Consider the following 18,099-nt stretch of genomic DNA (forward strand, 5'->3'; position numbering starts at 1 on the left):
TCCAGCTAGCTCGCTTGCACAGGCCCGGAGAACCCGTCCCGGGACGCCATCCAGGCCCATCGCCTTCCTTGGATTTATCTTCAGGAAGGCCCTTCTAATGTCCTCCTCGGTGACGATGAATCTCGATGCCACCAGGTGCAGTTCATCCGGAGGGAGCGGGACGCTCCTCTTCTGTTCAAATCTTGCGTGGAATACGTTAAGTTCGTCAGGAAGAGAAGTGCCACAGTTATTGATATTCCCAGCCTTTTCTTTGTGTCCAGTGATCTCATTTGGACCCTGCCATAGTCTACTGGCATCCCTCTGGTTAGCCTGGGCTTCCAACTTGGCTCGATATTGCCTCTTGGCACCCTTAATGGCTTTCCAGAGTTCACGCCTGGATTCCGTGTAGCGATTGGTATTCCCGGACCTAAAAGCCACAGCTCTAGCCTTCAAAAGGGACTTGACCTCATAATTCATCCAAGGTTTCCGGTTCGGGAATACCCAGATTGTCTTGCAAGATACACAGTCCTCCGTGCATTTCCAAATAAAGTCTGTGACAGCTGAGGCATACTCATCGAGGTTAGCTGCTGAGTCCTTGAATACTAACCAGTCCACCGATTCAAAGCAGTCACGGAGGACCTCATCCATTTCCTTCGTCCAACGTGACACTACTTTTGACACCGTGACCTCCCACTTCAGTTTCTGTTTGTAAGCTGGGAGGAGGAGTACGGCCTGATGGTCCGATTTTCCGAAGTGAGGTTGTGGGACGGAACGGTAGGGATCCTTGACTGCTGTGTAGTAGTGGTCAAGTATATTTGGGCCTCTAGTGGGGCAGGAGACGTGTTGGTATAACTTTGGCAGCACCTTTCTGAGGTTGACCTGGTTAAAGTCCCCGGCTGTAATGAGCAAAGACTCCGGATACAAAGCCTCCAGATCTGTTTAAGAAGCAAATCTGGTGCGGTGGCCAACACGTTCACTGATGTTGGCATACAGTATGTTCAAAGCACACTCCACGTCCACCTGGGGGGGAATGTAGACCGCTGTCAGTATGACCCACGTGAATTCCCATGGAAGATAGTAGGGGGCGACACTTCACCGACAGGTGTTCCAGGTCCGGGCTGCAGGAGCTTGTCAGTGCCACTGTGTCCAAGCACCACGCAGTGTTGATCAGTAGGCAGACACCACCTCCCCTCGTCTTTCCCGAAGACGCCATGCGGTCCATTCGCTGGATCGAAAATCCTTCTGGTCAGATGGCACAGTAGAGGGTGGCAGGGGAGAGCCAGGTCTCGGTGAAACAGAATACACAGCAGTTCTGCATCTCCCTGAAGTAGGTGAGTCTCCCTTTAAGATCATCTACCGTGTTCTCTATGGCTTGCACATTAGCTAGTAGGATGGTGGGCATAGGGACCCTGAAGCCCCTCAGCTTCAATCTGACCAGCAGCCCAGCTCTTTTCCCATGTATCCTCGGTAAATAGTGCATCTTTCCAGGTCTCCGTCGATGCAGTGTGTTGTTGTCAGCTCTTTGAAGGTGGTGGACGCATCCCGTGGGTCGATCAGTGGGTTGCATCGTCGGGTGCTCCGGGTCAGGCCAAGTGACGGGGGAAGCTCCGCTGCCACTTCCGGGGGCCCGGGCTGTAGATTGGGTCGGGCCCCGAGCCGACACTTAATCCCGGGGGGCCGGGCTCCTGGCTGAAACAAGTCCGTAAACTGAGTCACGGTTGCAGAGGCCTCTGCTCCAGCCGAGCCTTGGGCTCGATTTCCGAGGTCGGCGGCGGAGGCCTCCCTTCCGGCAGCTGTGGATGTCCACCAACGGGGCTTTACGGTGGTCGCTCCGGGGAAGCGTCTGGGGCACCTTGAGGTCTCCGACTTCACTTCTGTGTGGTCGTCTGCTCCGGAGATGTTCTCAGGATTGGCCGCGTCTCCAAATGCTCCAGCACGGTAGCAGACCGCAGGTCTCCGGGAACGTGGCAGGCCTCGGACCAGCCCTCGTTGGTGGGGTCCAGGTGTGGTCCGGAGTTTAAGAAGCAGATCTGGCGCAGTGGTCTCCAGCTGGGTCAGTAGCTTTGCCAGGGTGTTGTTGATATTGCTAGATGAAGCAGATTGAAGGTTTAGAAGGGTTTCTCGGGTATAGGATAGTGTAGAGGGCAGTTTGCTCGGGAGAGCACGAGCAGAATCGCCAGTTACCGGCGCCATCTTAATTCACGTAGAGTTATTCATTATAGCTAGAGTTCATTATGTGCCATGTCATATGACATCGGCGATCATGGTCTTTCCATGGTGTTGGAAGCCTGTGTGTCTGAGCAGGTGGGAGGATAGAAGAGGGAGTCGTTTACTGTTGATGTTCTGCTGCATATTGTGGGCGTGCCACATTGGTGCTGGAATGTTTGGTAATACTTGCGGGCTGCACCGAGCACATTCTTCGATTGTGTTGGTTAACACAAACGATGCATTTCACCGGATGTTTCGATGTATACGTGATAAGTAACAACCAATCTGTAAAGATGATGGAACCTGAAATAAGGGAGCCTTGTCCTTTGCTTTAGGATCCCAGAAGAATATCCCCATTCCTGTTCTCCACCTGCCTTAAGCTGAACATTGTCCCGTTGGTCATGGTCCTCTCTAGGCCAGGAGCAATACCATTAGACATGGGGTCCTTGGGGTCTATGCAAATCCACAGGGAAGCCTAGGCCAGTCCCCCTTTATTCATAAAATGATTCATCTATCGAGATGCAGTGTGGAATAGGCCCAACGAGCCGCACTGCCCAGCAACCCCTGATTTAACCCCAGCCTAATCATGGGATAACTTACAATGCCCAATTAAACCTACTAACCAGTACATCTCCGGACTGTGGGAGGAAACCAGAGCACTCGGAGGAAAGTCATGTGCACATGGGACAGAATGTACAAAGTTGCTTATAGAGGATGCCAAAATTGAACTCCGAACTCTGACATACCAAGCTGTAATAGTGTCATGCTAACGGCTAAGTCTGAGTGTTAGCGGAGTTCAGCAACAGAAGGTATGTGGGCAATTCCTCTGTACCCCAGGCTGGTTCTGTTAAGTAAGAAGGGAGAAAGTACTCTCCTGAACCTCCTTCAGTTCCTCTGCTTAATTGGAAAAGTTCATTTCAAGATGGTTTAATATCATTTCCGGAACATGGGTATAAAGGAGACCAAAATAATTATTACTCTGGATCAATGCAGAAATAAAACACAATAAGATAAAGAACACAGTAATAAAAAATGCAATAAATATAAATGTATAAGCAGTATTCACGGAACTATAGTTGACTAAAATCCCTGACTAGAAACTTTGAGGCACTATCTAAGAATCAGTACCTGCTGTCTCTGCCCACCACTATTTGGACAGTTGCTCAGTTTAAATTTAATACCAGTTATTCTCTACCCAGGGAAATTGGAGGCACTGGCTGTTCTGCTTCATAAATTAAAATCAGAAAGGCGGCGAGTACTCATATTCACACAAATGATTCAAATGCTGGACATCTTGGAGAGTTTCCTGGACTACCACAGCTTTGCTTTTGTGAGAGTTGACGGAAATGTTCGCCTTACCCAACGGCAGGTATGCCTCTCAAAAGAACAACTAATTTAGCTTGGCTTTACCTATCACCTTCTAGCTTTTACTTCCTTCCCCTCCCCTCACTTTCTTATTTTGGCATCTTCCCTCTTCCTTTCCAGTCCTGATGAATGGTCTGTGCCCAAAGTGTAGGCTGTTTATTAATTTCCATAGGTGCTGCCTGACCTGCCGTGTTTGTTCATCATTTTGTGTGTGTTGCTCTGGATTTCCAGCATCTGCAGGATCGCTTGTGTTTATTATTTTAGCCTGCTGCTTTTATGTAACATATTTAAACTAATCTTGATTGTTACAATTTACAATTAATAGCTGTGGTGTAATGTTATAATTTTGCAGAATATAGTTCCTATTTGCGTAGTTAAGGCAATCTTCACTCACTTTACTACAGGCACAGTAAAATGCCGTCAGGATTTGGGGAAGATTAAAGGGATCTCTTTTCCTCCACAGTAGAAATGTATTTATTTAGCAACACAGTGTGGACCTTTGAGCCACGTCACTCCAGCAACCCCCAACAAACCCAATTAACCTCAACATAATCACAGGACAGTTTAGAATGTCCAGTTAACTGACCAATATGTCTGTGGACAATGGGGTGAAACCAGAGGACCACAAGGAAGACGTACAGAATAGCACTGGAGTTGAACTCTGAACTCCAGAATGCCCCAAGCTGTAATAGCATTGCGCCAACCTCTACGCTATTGTGGCACCAAAGCTACTGTAGTTAAGATATTATTTAGGGCCTACTGCATGGACTGTCAACAATAGGTTTAACACATAAGAAAAATGTTGAAAGGTCAGGTGTCCTTGACTTGTATTGAATAGCAAAAGTTCAGCATTAGGATTATTACAAGTTTAGTGGTTATAATGCAGGGGTGCCTGTAAGATATTGCAGCAAGCTGTGAAGTTGAGTTCAGTACATGTGAAAATTTGTGTGGTGCCCCAGGTGACCAATAAAGTTGTTGGATTGTACAAACCCAATTGGTTCACTGATGACTAGAACATAGAACAATACAACACATTACAGGTACTACATAGCTCAGCAAACTTTTAATCTACTCTAAAGTCAATCTAACTCCCTTCCCTCCTACATAGCCCTCGATTTTTCTATCATCCATGTGCCTATCCAAGAGTCTCTTAAATGTCCCAAATTTATCTGTATCTGTCAAACCTGTTCAACCATTCTGTATGACCATGGCTGATATATTCTGGCCTGAACTCCTCTTCTGTAGCATTTCCCCAAAATCCTCAATTCCCCGATCCTTCAAATCTATCTCCACCTTAAATGTATCAAATGACCCTGACCTCCACCATCCTCGGAGGGTGTGAATTCCAGATGTTCACCTCCTTCCATGAGAAGGTTTCTACGTACCTAAATTTGAATTGATTGGCCCCATGCACCTTTTATTCATGACTCTCACTACTCAACATCTCAACTGCTACCACCATCATTTCCCCTTAGGACTATGTATAAGTAAGCTTTTCACTTCATCCCTCCTTTTCCCCCTCATCTGGTCTAATGTATCACTTGCCAGCGTCCCCTCCTGCCTCTTTCTTATTCTGGCTTTTTCCCCCTTCTTTTCAGTCCTAATGAAGGGTCTTGGTCATAGACACTGGCTGACTTGCTGAGTTCCTCCAGTGTTTTGTGTGCATTCCTCAGATTTATTATCACTGACCCGCATGACATGACATTTGTTGCATTTAAACTTTGTGAAATTTCTCCTCACAGGCATTGATGAAACTCTTCAATACCGATAAGCGAATCTTCTGTGCTATCCTTTCCACTCGCGGCGGTGCTGCAGGGGTTAACTTGATAGATGCCGATACCGTCATTGTGTATGACAGTGACTTGAACCCCACTCTGGATTCACAAGTCCAAGAATGGTGTGATAGAATTGGAAAGTGCAAAGATATCCATATATACAGGTATGATGTAAACTTGTTTGAAAACTACCTTCTTCCACAAGGGTGTAATCTACAGTGGACTCAATATGTTGGTCACTTCAATTTAATTCAATTCAAATTTAATTGCCATTCAACCATACATGAATACAGCTAAATGAAATAGCATCACTCCGAAGTCAAGGTGCACAACACAGTACCAGCAGTCACACACAGCACAAGCACACACAAGGTAGCAAGTACAAATGGTAGCACAATCATGCAGTGAAAGAGTCAAAAACGTGCACCATCAATTCACAGTCAACCACAATAGTCTGTTTCATCCAGACTGGATGCAATGCCACACCATCATCACTCCCCCCGCCCCCCCAACCTTGGCAACACCGCAGTTTGAGACCCAGTCCTTCCACATACAAGACAACAAGCCCATATAAAAATACAACCACACAAGTATACTTGTATATAGTCAGACTCCCCCAAGCCTACTGAAAACTTCAGTCGACCACAGCAACCCTGATGGAGCGCACTGAATTCGATGCCCCCTCCCGTGATGCTGCAGCTTGAGACCCTGTCCTTCCACATACAGGATAACAAGCCCGTATAGAATATCAGTAAAAATACAACCACACAAAATATACTTGCATTAGCTTGATGTCAACCTTGAAATATATTAAATTGCTAGCTTTCAAATTGCATCAGCAGACCTTAACAGTAAAAAATCTGTACTTACATGGCACCTTCAAGGTATCGAGGCACACAAGGAGATATTAGAATAGGTATCAAGGGTGGGTTTTGAAAGGATTCGTGGCATTATTCTGGCACATACATTTAATTGATTGCTAATGTTCTGTTACATCCTTCAAAGATAAACACTTGCTGCCCATTCTGGGCTGCACACAACTCCCAACCCATCCTAGGTGGTTGGTTCTCTGAAATGTTTCACTTGGAGAAATATCTTCTAAGCAATCTTTGTCGGGAGTGGGGGAGAGGGTAGTGGGTCTTATACATGGAACTTTGCCAGCATGATTGTATCGAATTGATAAGGATTTTGTAGAACTTTTCTTTTTGCGCTTTCAAATCTTTGTCCTATTTCTGCTTCTGCTTTAGACTGGTTATTGGCAATTCCATCGAGGAGAAACTTCTCAAGAATGGTACGAAGAATTTAATTAGAGATGTGGCTTCACATGGAAGCAACTATTGCACAGCGTACTTACAGCAGGTACTTGTCCTCACATTATCAAATCAGATTATTTCTTTTCTCCACAATTCATCCAATCAAATAATTTCCTTTGTCCTCAGCTCCTCAATTCAGATAATTTCCTCCTTCCACAATTCAACATAGAACAGTACAGCACAGGAACTATTGGCATATCTGTCCTTGGGTGAGGTGGAATATCCCAAGGTGCTATTCAGAAGAAGTCAGCGGGCTCCCTCGAAACCTGGCTGATTATAGCTATAGAGTTATACAGCGAGTGATTGTATTGGATGTTTTTCTTGTGATCACAAGACCCTGTTGGATATTGGCAATGTAGAATACTGTGGTCCGGTTCACTGGTTCATTGGTGAGAACAACAGCAGGGGAGCTGCGTGGCCTTTGTTGTACTGCAGACAAGGCCTCAAACCATAGGGTCGCTTGTTGCAGTCACCCAGGGGCAATAGGTACTCAGTCTGTTCCTGCCTTTTCCCTCTCAGCCCCAATCTCCTGCCTTTTCCCTCTCAGCCCCAATCTCCTGCCTTTTCCCTCTCAGCCCCAATCTCCTGCCTTCTCCCCATATCCTTTCATGCCCTGACTAATCAAGAACCTGTCAACCTCTACCATGAATATACCCAATGACTTGGCCTCCACAGCTTGCCTATGGTAACAAATTTTGCAGATTCACCACTCTCTGGTTACAGAAATTCCTCCTCCTCTCCATTCTAAATGGACTTCCCTCTATTCTGAGGCTGTGTCCTCTGGTCTTGGACTTCCCCCATCCCATAGGAAACATCTCTGCACATCCACTCTTATCGAGGCCTTTCAAGCAAGGATGTGTTGCTGAGGCTTTATAAGGTGTTGGTCAGATCGCATTTATGAGCAGTTCTAGCCACCCCCTCCCCCCACCATCTGAGAAACAGTGTGCTGGTATTAGATAGGGTCCAGAGGAGGTTCATGAGAATGATCCTAGGAATTACGTGCTTAACGTGCGAGAAGCCATTTGATGGCTCTGGGCCTGTACTTGCTGGAATTTAGAAGAATGAGGGGAGATCTCATTGAAATCTATTGAATACTGAAAGGCCTAGATAGAGTGGACATGGAGTGATGAGGAATTTTATTAACCGGAGGTTGGTGAATCTGTGGAATTCATTGCCACAGATGGCTGTGGAAGCCACATCAGTGGGTGTATTCAAAGTGAAAGTTTACAGGTTCTTGATTAGTCAGGGTGTCAAAAGTTATGGAGAGAAGGCTGAAAATTGGGGCCAAGAGGGGTAATAAATCAGCTGTGGTGGAATGGTGAAGTAGACTTGATGGGCTGAATGGCCTAATTCTGTTCATGTCATATGGCCTCTAAAGATATTCAGTAAGCTTTGAAATATTTTCAGATTGGTAAATTGGTTTATTATTGACATATGTAACGAAGTGCAGTGAATAACTTTTGCATTTCATAATGTTCTCATAAGATAGTACAAGAAAAAGGTATTAACGGAATGCAGAATAAAATGTCACAGTTACAGAGAAAGTGCAGTGCAGGCAGACCCCATTGAAACCAATGAATGTTGAAAGGCTATGATAGAGTGGATGGAGAGAGGATGTTTCTTACGGTGGAGGACCACAGGGCACAGCCTCAGAACTGAGGGTGGTCTATTGAGAAGGGAGATGAGGAGGAAATTCTTTAGCCAGAGGGTGGTGAATCAGTTAAATTTGTTGTCACAGGCAGCTGTGGAAGGCATATTTAAAGCAGAGGTTGATAGATCCTTTATTAGTCAGGGCACGAAGGGATATGGGGAGAAGGCAGGGGATTGGAGCAGAGAGGGAATGGATCGGCCATGATGAAATGGCAGAGCAGACTTGGTGGGCCAAATGACCTAATTCTGCTTCTATATCTTATGGTCTTATGGTAGACAATAAGGTACAAGGCCAAAATGAGGTAGATTGAGGTCAAGAGTCCATCTTATTATACTAGGGGAATGTTCAATAGTCTTATAACAGTGGGATAGAAGCTGCCCTCGAGGCTGGTGGTTCATTCTTTCAGGGGTTTGTATCTTCTGCCTGAAGGGAGGGGTCAGCAGAGAGAAAATCCAGGGTGAGTGGGGTCTTTGATTCCATTGGACAGTTTACTGAGACAGTAAGAAGTAATTGAGGGATAAATGTAAGCCCAGACACCAGGAGAGGATGTTTTAGACTGAAGGATTCGAAGGTTCATTTACTACCTAAGTATTCAACTCAGATTCTTCTCCTGATAGCCACGAAACCAAGAAAAAAAAGTACGACAACACGATCATCAACTCTCAAAACTCCCTCCCCCACACAAAATGCCATAAGAACATTGGCCTCAAAATCCCCTCCCCACAAACAAGAAAGAACGGGCAGAAAACACAGAATATAAAAAAACCAAAAGACTGAAGAAAAATGCCGACAACGTTGGTAATCTACCAGGCACAGCTGAAGGCCACACAGGCTCTCCTCTCCAGCAGCAGAGCGATTCCACTAACAAGCAGAAGACAGGCAGCTGACGCTGACCCTCCACATTTGCCTCGAAGTTTCATTCTCCCTTGTCACTTTAATTGGCAAAATAAAGTTGAACATCGGTTTGCACCTGCTCGCCTCGGTGTTCACGCTCGCTGCCTCCCGGAATCCTCTCAGAGACAGCAAAGTGCTGGATCACCACAAACTGCAAATCACAGGCTCAAACAGTTCCAAAAACACATTCAAGACAAAAAACAGACATAAAAGAAGTGAAATAAATAGTTTTGTGGTCTATCCAAGAGACGTCAACTGTGGGAGTGCTGTACACAGGCGCCACCTTGACTGGAAGTACCTATTGTTCACCTGAAAGAGAAGTTGGTTCTGCATTCTGGCACCTCATCAGTAAGGGTGTCAAGGGTTTTGTGGAAAAGGAATGAGTATGGGGTTGAGGGGGAAATAATAACATATGTTCGAATAGTGGAGCAGAATAATGGGTGGGCTGAATGACTAATTCCACATCTGTGTCTTATGGTCTCATCCAAAAGTCTTCCGAGATTCTTGGTCTCAACCTAGATTTATAGTGTGAGAATCATCCAGGACTTCAGCTTGCTTCTGGTCCTGCACAGAGGTGATACTGCTTTACCTACTTAAGATCTTTTTGATTTTTCATTCTTCAACATTACAGTGACAATCCTTCACCGTCATTAACCCTCCATTATATACATTGCTGTATAGCTGTGAATAAACTTTGTGCAGATCGACCTAATGCTTATTCAAAAATGAATGTTTAAAGTTATTATCAAAGTGCATAGGACCTATCAAGTGTGACAGTGGGAAAGTGTGTATGGAACCGGAGGAAACAGCAGAGATACTTAATGAATACTGTACTTCAGTATTCACTATGGAAAAGGATCTTGGTGATTGTAGTGATGACTTTCAGCAGACTGAAAAGCTTGAGCATGTAGGTGTTAAGAAAGGGGATGTGCTGGAGCTTTTGGAAAGCATCAAGTTAGATAGTCGCTGGGACAGGATGAGATGTACCCAGGCTACTGTGGGAGGCAGGGGAAGAGATTGCTGAGCCTCTGGCGATGATCTTTGCATCATCAATGGGGACGGGAGAGGTTCTGGAGGATTGGAAGGTTGCGGATGTTGTTTCTTTATTCAAGAAAGGGAGAGAGATAGCCCAGGAAATTATAGACCAGTGAGTCTTACCTCAGTGGTTGGTAAGTTGATGGAGAAGATCCTGAGAGGCAGGATTTATGAACATTTGGAGAAGTATAATATGATTAGGAGTAGTCAACATGGCTTTGTCAAGGGCAGGTCGTGCCTTATGAGCCTGATCGAATTTTTTGAGGATGTGACTAAACACATTGATGAAGGAAGAGCAGTAGATGTAGTATATATGGATTTCAGCAAGGCACTTGAAAAGGTACCCCATGCCAGCCTTATTGAGAAAGTAAAGAGGCATGGGATCCAAGGGGACATTGCTTTGTGGATCCAGAACTGGCTTGCCCACAGAAGGCTAACAGTGGTTGTAGACGGGTCATATTCACTTAGTGGGGTGCTTCAGGGATCTGTTCTGGGACACTTACTCTTCGTGATTTTTATAAATGACTTGGATGAGGAAGTGGAGGGGTGGGTTAGTAAGTTTGCTGATGACACAAAGGTTGGAGGTGTTATGGATAGTGTGGAGGGCTGTGAGAGGTTACAGCGGGACATTGATAGGATGCAAAACTGGGCTGAGAAGTGGCAGATGGAGTTCAACCCAGATAAGTGTGAAGTGGTTTATTTTGGTAGGTCAACTATGATGGCAGAATATAGTATTAATGGTCAGACTCTTGGCAGTGTGGAGGATCAGAGGGATCTTGGGGTCTGAGTCCATAGGACACTCAAAGCAGCTGCACAGGTTGACTCTGTGGTTAAGAAGGCGTACGGTGTATTGGCCTTCATCAATCGTGGAATTGAATTTAGGAGCCGAGAGGTAATGTTGCAGCTATATACGACCCTGGTCAGACCCCACTTGGAGTACTGTGCTCAGAGTGCGTGGAATGGGCTGCCAGTGATGGTGGTGGAGGCGGATACGATAGAGTCATTTAAGAGACTCCTGGACAGGTACGTGGAGCTCAGAAAAATAGAGGGCTATTGGAAACCATAGGTAATTTCTAAGGTAAGGACATGTTTGGCACAGCTTTGTGGGCCGAAGGGCCTGTATTGTGTTGTAGGTTTTCTATGTTTCTATGGTGGTGTATATGTAGTTTGATAATAAATTTACTTTGACCTTTGATTGTTGAGGGGTCATAACTGTTCCTGTATGTGTTAATCTGTGTGCATAAGGTGTTCAAGGTTTATTGCTTCCTTAGGAGTTTAGCTGGTCAAAGCTGCTCATTCTGGTTGTCTTTATTGCTCAAGATTTAAAGATTAGCTTTCATTCTCACATGTACATTGAAACACACAGTGAAATACTATGCTTGGGTCAATGACCACCACAGGGAGCAGCCCACAGCTTGCTAACCCTACAGATATACCATGGAGAGCATTCTAAATGACTGCATCACTGTCTGGTATGTGGGATGGCTACTGCACAGGGTCAAAGTAAGCTGCAGAAAGTTGATAACTTAGTCAGCTCCATCATGGACACTAGCCTCCATGGTATCCAAAACATCTTCAAGGAGTGGTGCCTTAAAAATATGTCCACCATTAAGGACACCCATCACCTATGATAGGCCCCTCTTCTCATAGTTACAATCAAGGAAGGATGTACAGAACCCCAAAGCACACACTCAGGAACGATTCAGGAAAAGCTTAGTCCCCTCTGCCATCTGATTTCTGAATGGACAATGAGCCCATGAACACTACCTCACTACATTCTTTATTTCTGTTTTGGCACTACTTATTTAATTTAACTATTTAATATACAGTGCCTATAAAAAGCTTTCAGCCCTGTTGGAACTGTTGATATTTTATTGTCTTACAACATTGAATCACAGTGGATTCATTTTGGATTTTTTTTTACATTGATCAACAGACAAAGACTCTTTAGTATCAACGTGGAAGCAGATCTCTACACAGTGATCCAAATTAATTACAAATATAAAATACAAAATAATTGATTGCATAAGTATCACCCCCTTTAATATGACACAGCAAATCATCACTGGTGAAGCCCATTGGTTTTAGAAGTCACATAATTAATTACATGTAGATCACTGTGTGCAGTTAAGGTGTTTCAATTGATTGGAGTAAAAATACACGTGTATCTGGAAGGTTCATCTGCTGATGAGTTAGTATTCTGGCAAAAACTATACCCTGAAGACAAAAGAACACTCAAAGCAATTCTGTGAAAAGATTATTGAAAAGCACAAAACAGGAGATGGATACAAGAAATTTTCCAAGTCACTAATAATCTCTTCGAGTACAGTTAAGGAAATCATGAAGAAATGAAAAGAATATGGCACAGCTGTAAATCTGCCTAGAGCAGGCCATCCTTAAAAACTGAGTGACTGTGCAAAAAGAGGACTAGTGAGGGAGGTCACCAGGAGACCGGTGACGTCTTTGGAAAAGTTACAAGTTTCAGTGGCTAAGATGGGAGAGACTGTGCATACGATAACTGTTCCCTGGCAGCCTTATGGGAGAGTGGGAAAGAGAAAGCCACTTTTTAAAAAAATTCACTGAAATCTTGGCTAGAGTTTGTTAGAAGGCATGTGGAGACTCTGAAGTCACCTGCAAGAAGGTTTCATGGTCTGATGAAACCAAAATTGAGCATTTTGATCGTCAGAGACTAAATGCTTTTTTTGGCGTAAGTCAAACACCAGACATCATCAAAAACACATCATCCCTACTGTGAAGCATGGTGGTGGCTGCATCATGCTGTGGGGATGCTTCACTGCAGCAGGCCTGGGAAGGCTTGTAAGGGTAGAGGTTAAATGAATGCAACAAAGTACAAGGAAATCCTGGAGGAAAACCTGATGCAGTCTGCAAGACAACTGCGACTTGGAAGATTTATTTACCAGCAAGCCAATGACCCCAAACATAGAGCCAGAGCTACACTAGAATGGCTTAAAAACAACAAAGTTAATGTCCTGGAGTGGTCAAGTGTAAGAGTCCAGACCTCAATCCAATTGAGAATTTGTGGCTGGACTTGAAAAGATCCCCATGCAATCTGACAGAGCTTTAGAAGTTTTGTAAAGAAGAATGGGAAAAAATGCAGTGTCCAGATGTACAAAACTGGTAGAGACCTATCCACACTGACTCAAGGCTGTAATTGCTGCTAAAGCTAACTTGAAGGGGTTGAATACTTATGCAATCAATTGTTTTGATTCTGATTATTATTATTATTATTATTATTATTATTATTCTGCTTCTTGTTCTGACTTACTGACACTAACCCTTTGAACTGTGGAAGGAAGCTGGAGCACTTGGAGGAAACCCACACGATCATAGGGAGAATGTACAAACAGTGGCAGGAATTGAACCTGCTGAGTTCCTCCAGCATTTTTTGTGCGTTGCTTGGATTTTCAGATTTGCAGATTTTATCTTGTTTGTGATTAGTAACAAAATACTCAGCAGTTTGTTTGATGTTTTGCAGCAAACAGTAAGGGACCTGTTTGAAATCCCTGCATTTTTGGGGGAGTCTCCCTTGAAGGTAAAGACAGAAGAGTTTGTCGTACTGTCCCAGGTGTCTTCCTTGGCACACCAGATCTCACCGAGGGAGACTAAACCTTTCCTGGAGGTAAAATTCAACTTCACTAGTGGTGCTTTTCCCGTCTTTTGTTCATGCTGCTTTATTCTGTATATCTTTCAGTTCCTGAGTTTGATTGAAGCTGATGGAAAAGTCTTTAAAGATTACGAGGGGTATAGATAGGGTGAATGCATGCTGTCTTTTTTCTAGACTTTGGTGAATTATCAAAGTAAATTTATTATCAAAATACACATGTGTCACGATAGACTATCTTGAGATTCATTTTCTTGCAGGTATTGACAGGAAAATAAAGAAATACAGACAAGTCAGTGATAAACCAACACTGACAAACGATCAGTGTGCAACAGAACACAAACTGTGCACATGAATAAATAAATATCACCGAGAACATGAATTGTAGAGTTCTTGAAAGTGAGTCTATAGGTTGTAGAATTAGTTCAGAGTTGTGATGAGTGAAGTTATCCACGCTTGTTCACTAGCCTGATGTTTGCAGGTTAATAACTGTTCCTGAACCTGGTGGTGTGGGACATAAGCTCCTGTACCTCCTGCTCCGTTGCAGTAGTGAGAAAACAGCCTGGCCTGGATGGTGGGGGCCCTTGATGATGGATACTGCTTTCTTGTGGCAGCACTCTTTGTAAATGTGCTTAGTAGTGCAGAGGGCTTTTCCTGTGATCAAGAACTAGAGGACACAGGTTTAAGGTTAGAGGGGAAAGATTTAATAGGGACCTAGAGTTAGTTAGTATATGGATCAAGCTGTCAGTAGAAGTGGTAGAGGTGGTGTATTCACAACATTTAAAAGGTACTTAGACAGATGCATGGCTTGGAGTAGTTTAGCCCAGGGGTTCTTAACCTTTTTTATGTCCTGGACGCCTTTGGCAGTCTGTCAGGCCTATGGACCCCTTCTCAGAATAATGGATTTTAATGCATTAAATAACAAGACTGTACATTTAAAATCTAGGCAAGTTAAAAGTAAATTTTGTTTTTTAAAGACATATCAGTGTGAAGACTGTTGTTGCTTAGCTTAAATAAGGACATTATACTGTGGGTGGTCTTTGACAAAGCAATAAACATGTCATCTTGGATATCCAATCACAGGGCTGCCTGATAGTTGGTCAATTACGTTCCACAAGTGTCTGCAGACTGAAAGACTGCGGTCACATTCGATCTAGCTGTGGGTTTTATAACTACCATAATTTCGAAGTAGTGATGAGTGTGTCTTTAATGATATCTTGTGATATTTGTAACAACTGGAATGTGATTTGAAAATATCTGTTTTTCTATTGGTGACAAAGTCACAGGTACTGTTAACACTACTGTGGTTTGTTGCCTATATTCATAATTGAAGGAAATGCTATTTTTCAGTTAGAGGTTAGTGAAAGTAAAGATGTAAATTTGTTCCCATCCAAGTTCACAGACCCCTGGAATATGTCCATGGACCCTAAGGTTGGGAACCCCTGATTTAGACTGATTGGGTCAAATGTGTGTGTGCAACTGGGAATAGCTGAGACGGGAGAATATTGGTTGATGGGGACCAATTGGACCTGTTTCTGTGCTCTATGACTTCTCAGGCTGTCTTGAGGGAAAAGGCAGGTTAAAATTTTGACTCCTCTCCTGGCAAATGAGGCCAAGGTCTAACAGTACCATTCAGTCTTGAAGATCCTACATCCTGTAGGATCTGTAGAAAAATGATCTTATAGAACAGAGCTGAGAACAAAGACAAGAAGATGATTTTTGCAGGAACGGAAACTTTTACATTGAGAGAAAGCAAATTCCTAAGATAACCTAAGGGCCTATTAGAAAACACACAGGCATGGCATGTTTTAACACCTAGCCGATGAAAAATGAAAGATGATAAACTGTTATATTGCTTTACCACCAGTAGACAGAGTCTAACAGCACATACTGTGGAACAATACAAGATAAAAATTCAAATTGTAAGTTAGTGGAGGTACAGTTTAGAAACCTAGAAACATAGAAAACTTACAGCACAATACAGGCCCTTTGGCCCACAAAGCTGTGCCGAACATGTCCTTACCTTAGAAATTACCTAGGGTTACCAGTAGCCCTCTATTTTTCTGAGCTCCATGAGCCTCTTAAAAGACCCTATCGTATCCGCCTCCACCACCATCACCGACAGCCCATTCCATGCACTCACCATTCTCTTCATAAAAAAACTTACCTCTGATATCTCCTCCATACCTTCTTCCAAGCACCTTAAAACTGTGCCCTCTCATGCTAGCCATTTCAGCCTTGGGAAGAAGCCTCTGACTATCCACACAATCAATGCCTCTCATCATCATCATCTTATACACCTCTATCAGGTCATCTCTCATCTTCTGTCACTCCAAGGAAAAAAGGCCAAGTTCACTCAACCTATTCTCATGAGACATGCTCCCCAATCCAGGCAACATCCTTGTAAATCTCCTCTGCACCCTTTCTATGGTTTCCACATCCTTCCTGTAGTGAGGTGACCAGAACTAGGCACAGTACTCCCAAGTGGGGTCTGACCAGGGTCCTATATAGCTGCAACATTACCTCTCGGCTCCTAAATTCAATTCCACGATTGATGAAGGCCAATACACCGTACGCCGCCTTAACCACAGAGTCAACCTGCGCAGCTGCTTTGAGTGTCCTATGGACTCGGACCCCAAAATCCCTCTGATCCTCCACACTGCCAAGAGTCTTAGCATTAATACTATATTCTGCCATCATATTTGACCTACTAAATGAACCACCTCACGCTTATCTGGGTTGCCACTTTTCAGCCCAGTTTTGCATCCTATCAATGTCCCGCTGTAACCTCTGACAGCCCTCCACACTATCCACAACACCCCCAACCTTTGTGTTATCAACAAATTTACTAATCCATCCCTCCACTTCCTCATCCAGGGCATTTATAAAAATCACAAAGAGTAGGGGTCCCAGGACAGATCGCTGAGGCACACCACTGGTGACCGACCTCCCTGCAGAATATGACCCGTCTACAACCACTCTGTGCCTTCTGTGGGCAAGCCAGTTCTGGATCCACAAAGCAATGTCCCCTTGGATCCCCTGCCTCCTTACTTTCTCAATAAGCCTTGTATAGGGTACCTTGTCAAGTTTAAGTCTTGCTAAAAACTTAATTCAACTAAATACCTTTGAAGAACAACCGATTCCAACACAACATATTCTTTGGAATGTGGGAGGAAACTGGCTCACCCAGAGGAAACACCCATGTTCACAGGGAGATGATACAAACTCCTTAAAGACAGCAGCGGAATTGAATCCAAGTCACTGGTGCCGTAATAGTGTTACTCCAACTTCTGTGCCGCCCCTATATGAACTTTTTTGAAGTAAATTTGTTATCTTTTGCAAACAGATTTGCAGATCATCTTGAAATCACATGGAATTTTGTAAATTCAGTGGAAGTTTTGATTTTGTTTGATAAATTCAAAGTTCCTTACCTGCACTACCCCATTCTGGGAAATCTGCTCCCAGATGAAGTAGAAATTCATCCAAGTTGAATGAGCAGACCTGTCACATGGTGGAACATGGTTCAGTGGAGAAAAGGAAGTGTCAATATCATCAGAATTGTCTTTATATAGCTTTATAGCCTCTGAACTATTATAATTTATAAAATGCATATTGTGGGAACAATTTCCACTTTCAAAAATGGATGGCAAAGTACTGATTGTAAATCTATGTTTTTGCATTGAAGGATATTGGACATTTTATGAGGTCACAGTGCTCTTTAATCAAGCTTCCCCTGCTTGTCCTAGCAGTTTTAGCATCCAGCTTGGCACTGAATAGCATTTGATAGAGTTGCTCGAAGCACTCTGGATCATCTTGCTGTACAATGACACTGGGGAATTGCACATTATTACAACAGATTCAACAGCAAAGAGCATTTACTTTTGCGGAAATCCGGTCTTAGTTTGACCACAAGGTGGTGCTGTTGCTCCATGATCATAATCCATAGTTTATGTTCTGCGCGGGAGGAGGATATTGTTACCAACAGGAGGAGACAATTCAGCATTCTAACGGAAGCAATATAAACAAGCCAATGCCTCTGCTGGCGACCTCGCAGGGAGTTATCTTGTATGACGTGTCCTCAGATCAATCCAATAATAATGTTCCAAAAAGTCAAAGAAATGTATTGAATCCTTTATTAGCAAACTAGCAAAACATACAATCTTGAAGTGATGAAACTTGTGAAACTAAAACTCGCGATGGTAAATGTACATAAGTGGACTTATGCAAAGTTGAGCTATTTCAAATGTAATTAAGTGG

At 43.7% G+C, this 18,099-nt stretch overlaps 1 protein-coding gene across 13 annotated transcripts in view; it reads left to right on the top strand.

The window, feature by feature from the left end:
- The window catches only part of ep400 (E1A binding protein p400), a 241,688-nt gene that overhangs the window by 144,651 nt on the left and 78,938 nt on the right, over positions 1-18,099 (top strand). For all 13 annotated transcript variants that reach the window (XM_063074069.1, XM_063074066.1, XM_063074065.1 and 10 more), the window contains 4 exons: positions 3,387-3,556; positions 5,295-5,491; positions 6,575-6,686; positions 13,717-13,860. In XM_063074069.1, the coding sequence (XP_062930139.1) occupies positions 3,387-3,556; positions 5,295-5,491; positions 6,575-6,686; positions 13,717-13,860 (623 nt within the window). The remainder of the gene's footprint in view (positions 1-3,386; positions 3,557-5,294; positions 5,492-6,574; positions 6,687-13,716; positions 13,861-18,099) is intronic.

The sequence above is a fragment of the Mobula hypostoma genome, chromosome 21 (genome assembly GCF_963921235.1).
Source record: "Mobula hypostoma chromosome 21, sMobHyp1.1, whole genome shotgun sequence".
NCBI classification, from domain to species: Eukaryota; Metazoa; Chordata; class Chondrichthyes; order Myliobatiformes; family Myliobatidae; genus Mobula; species Mobula hypostoma.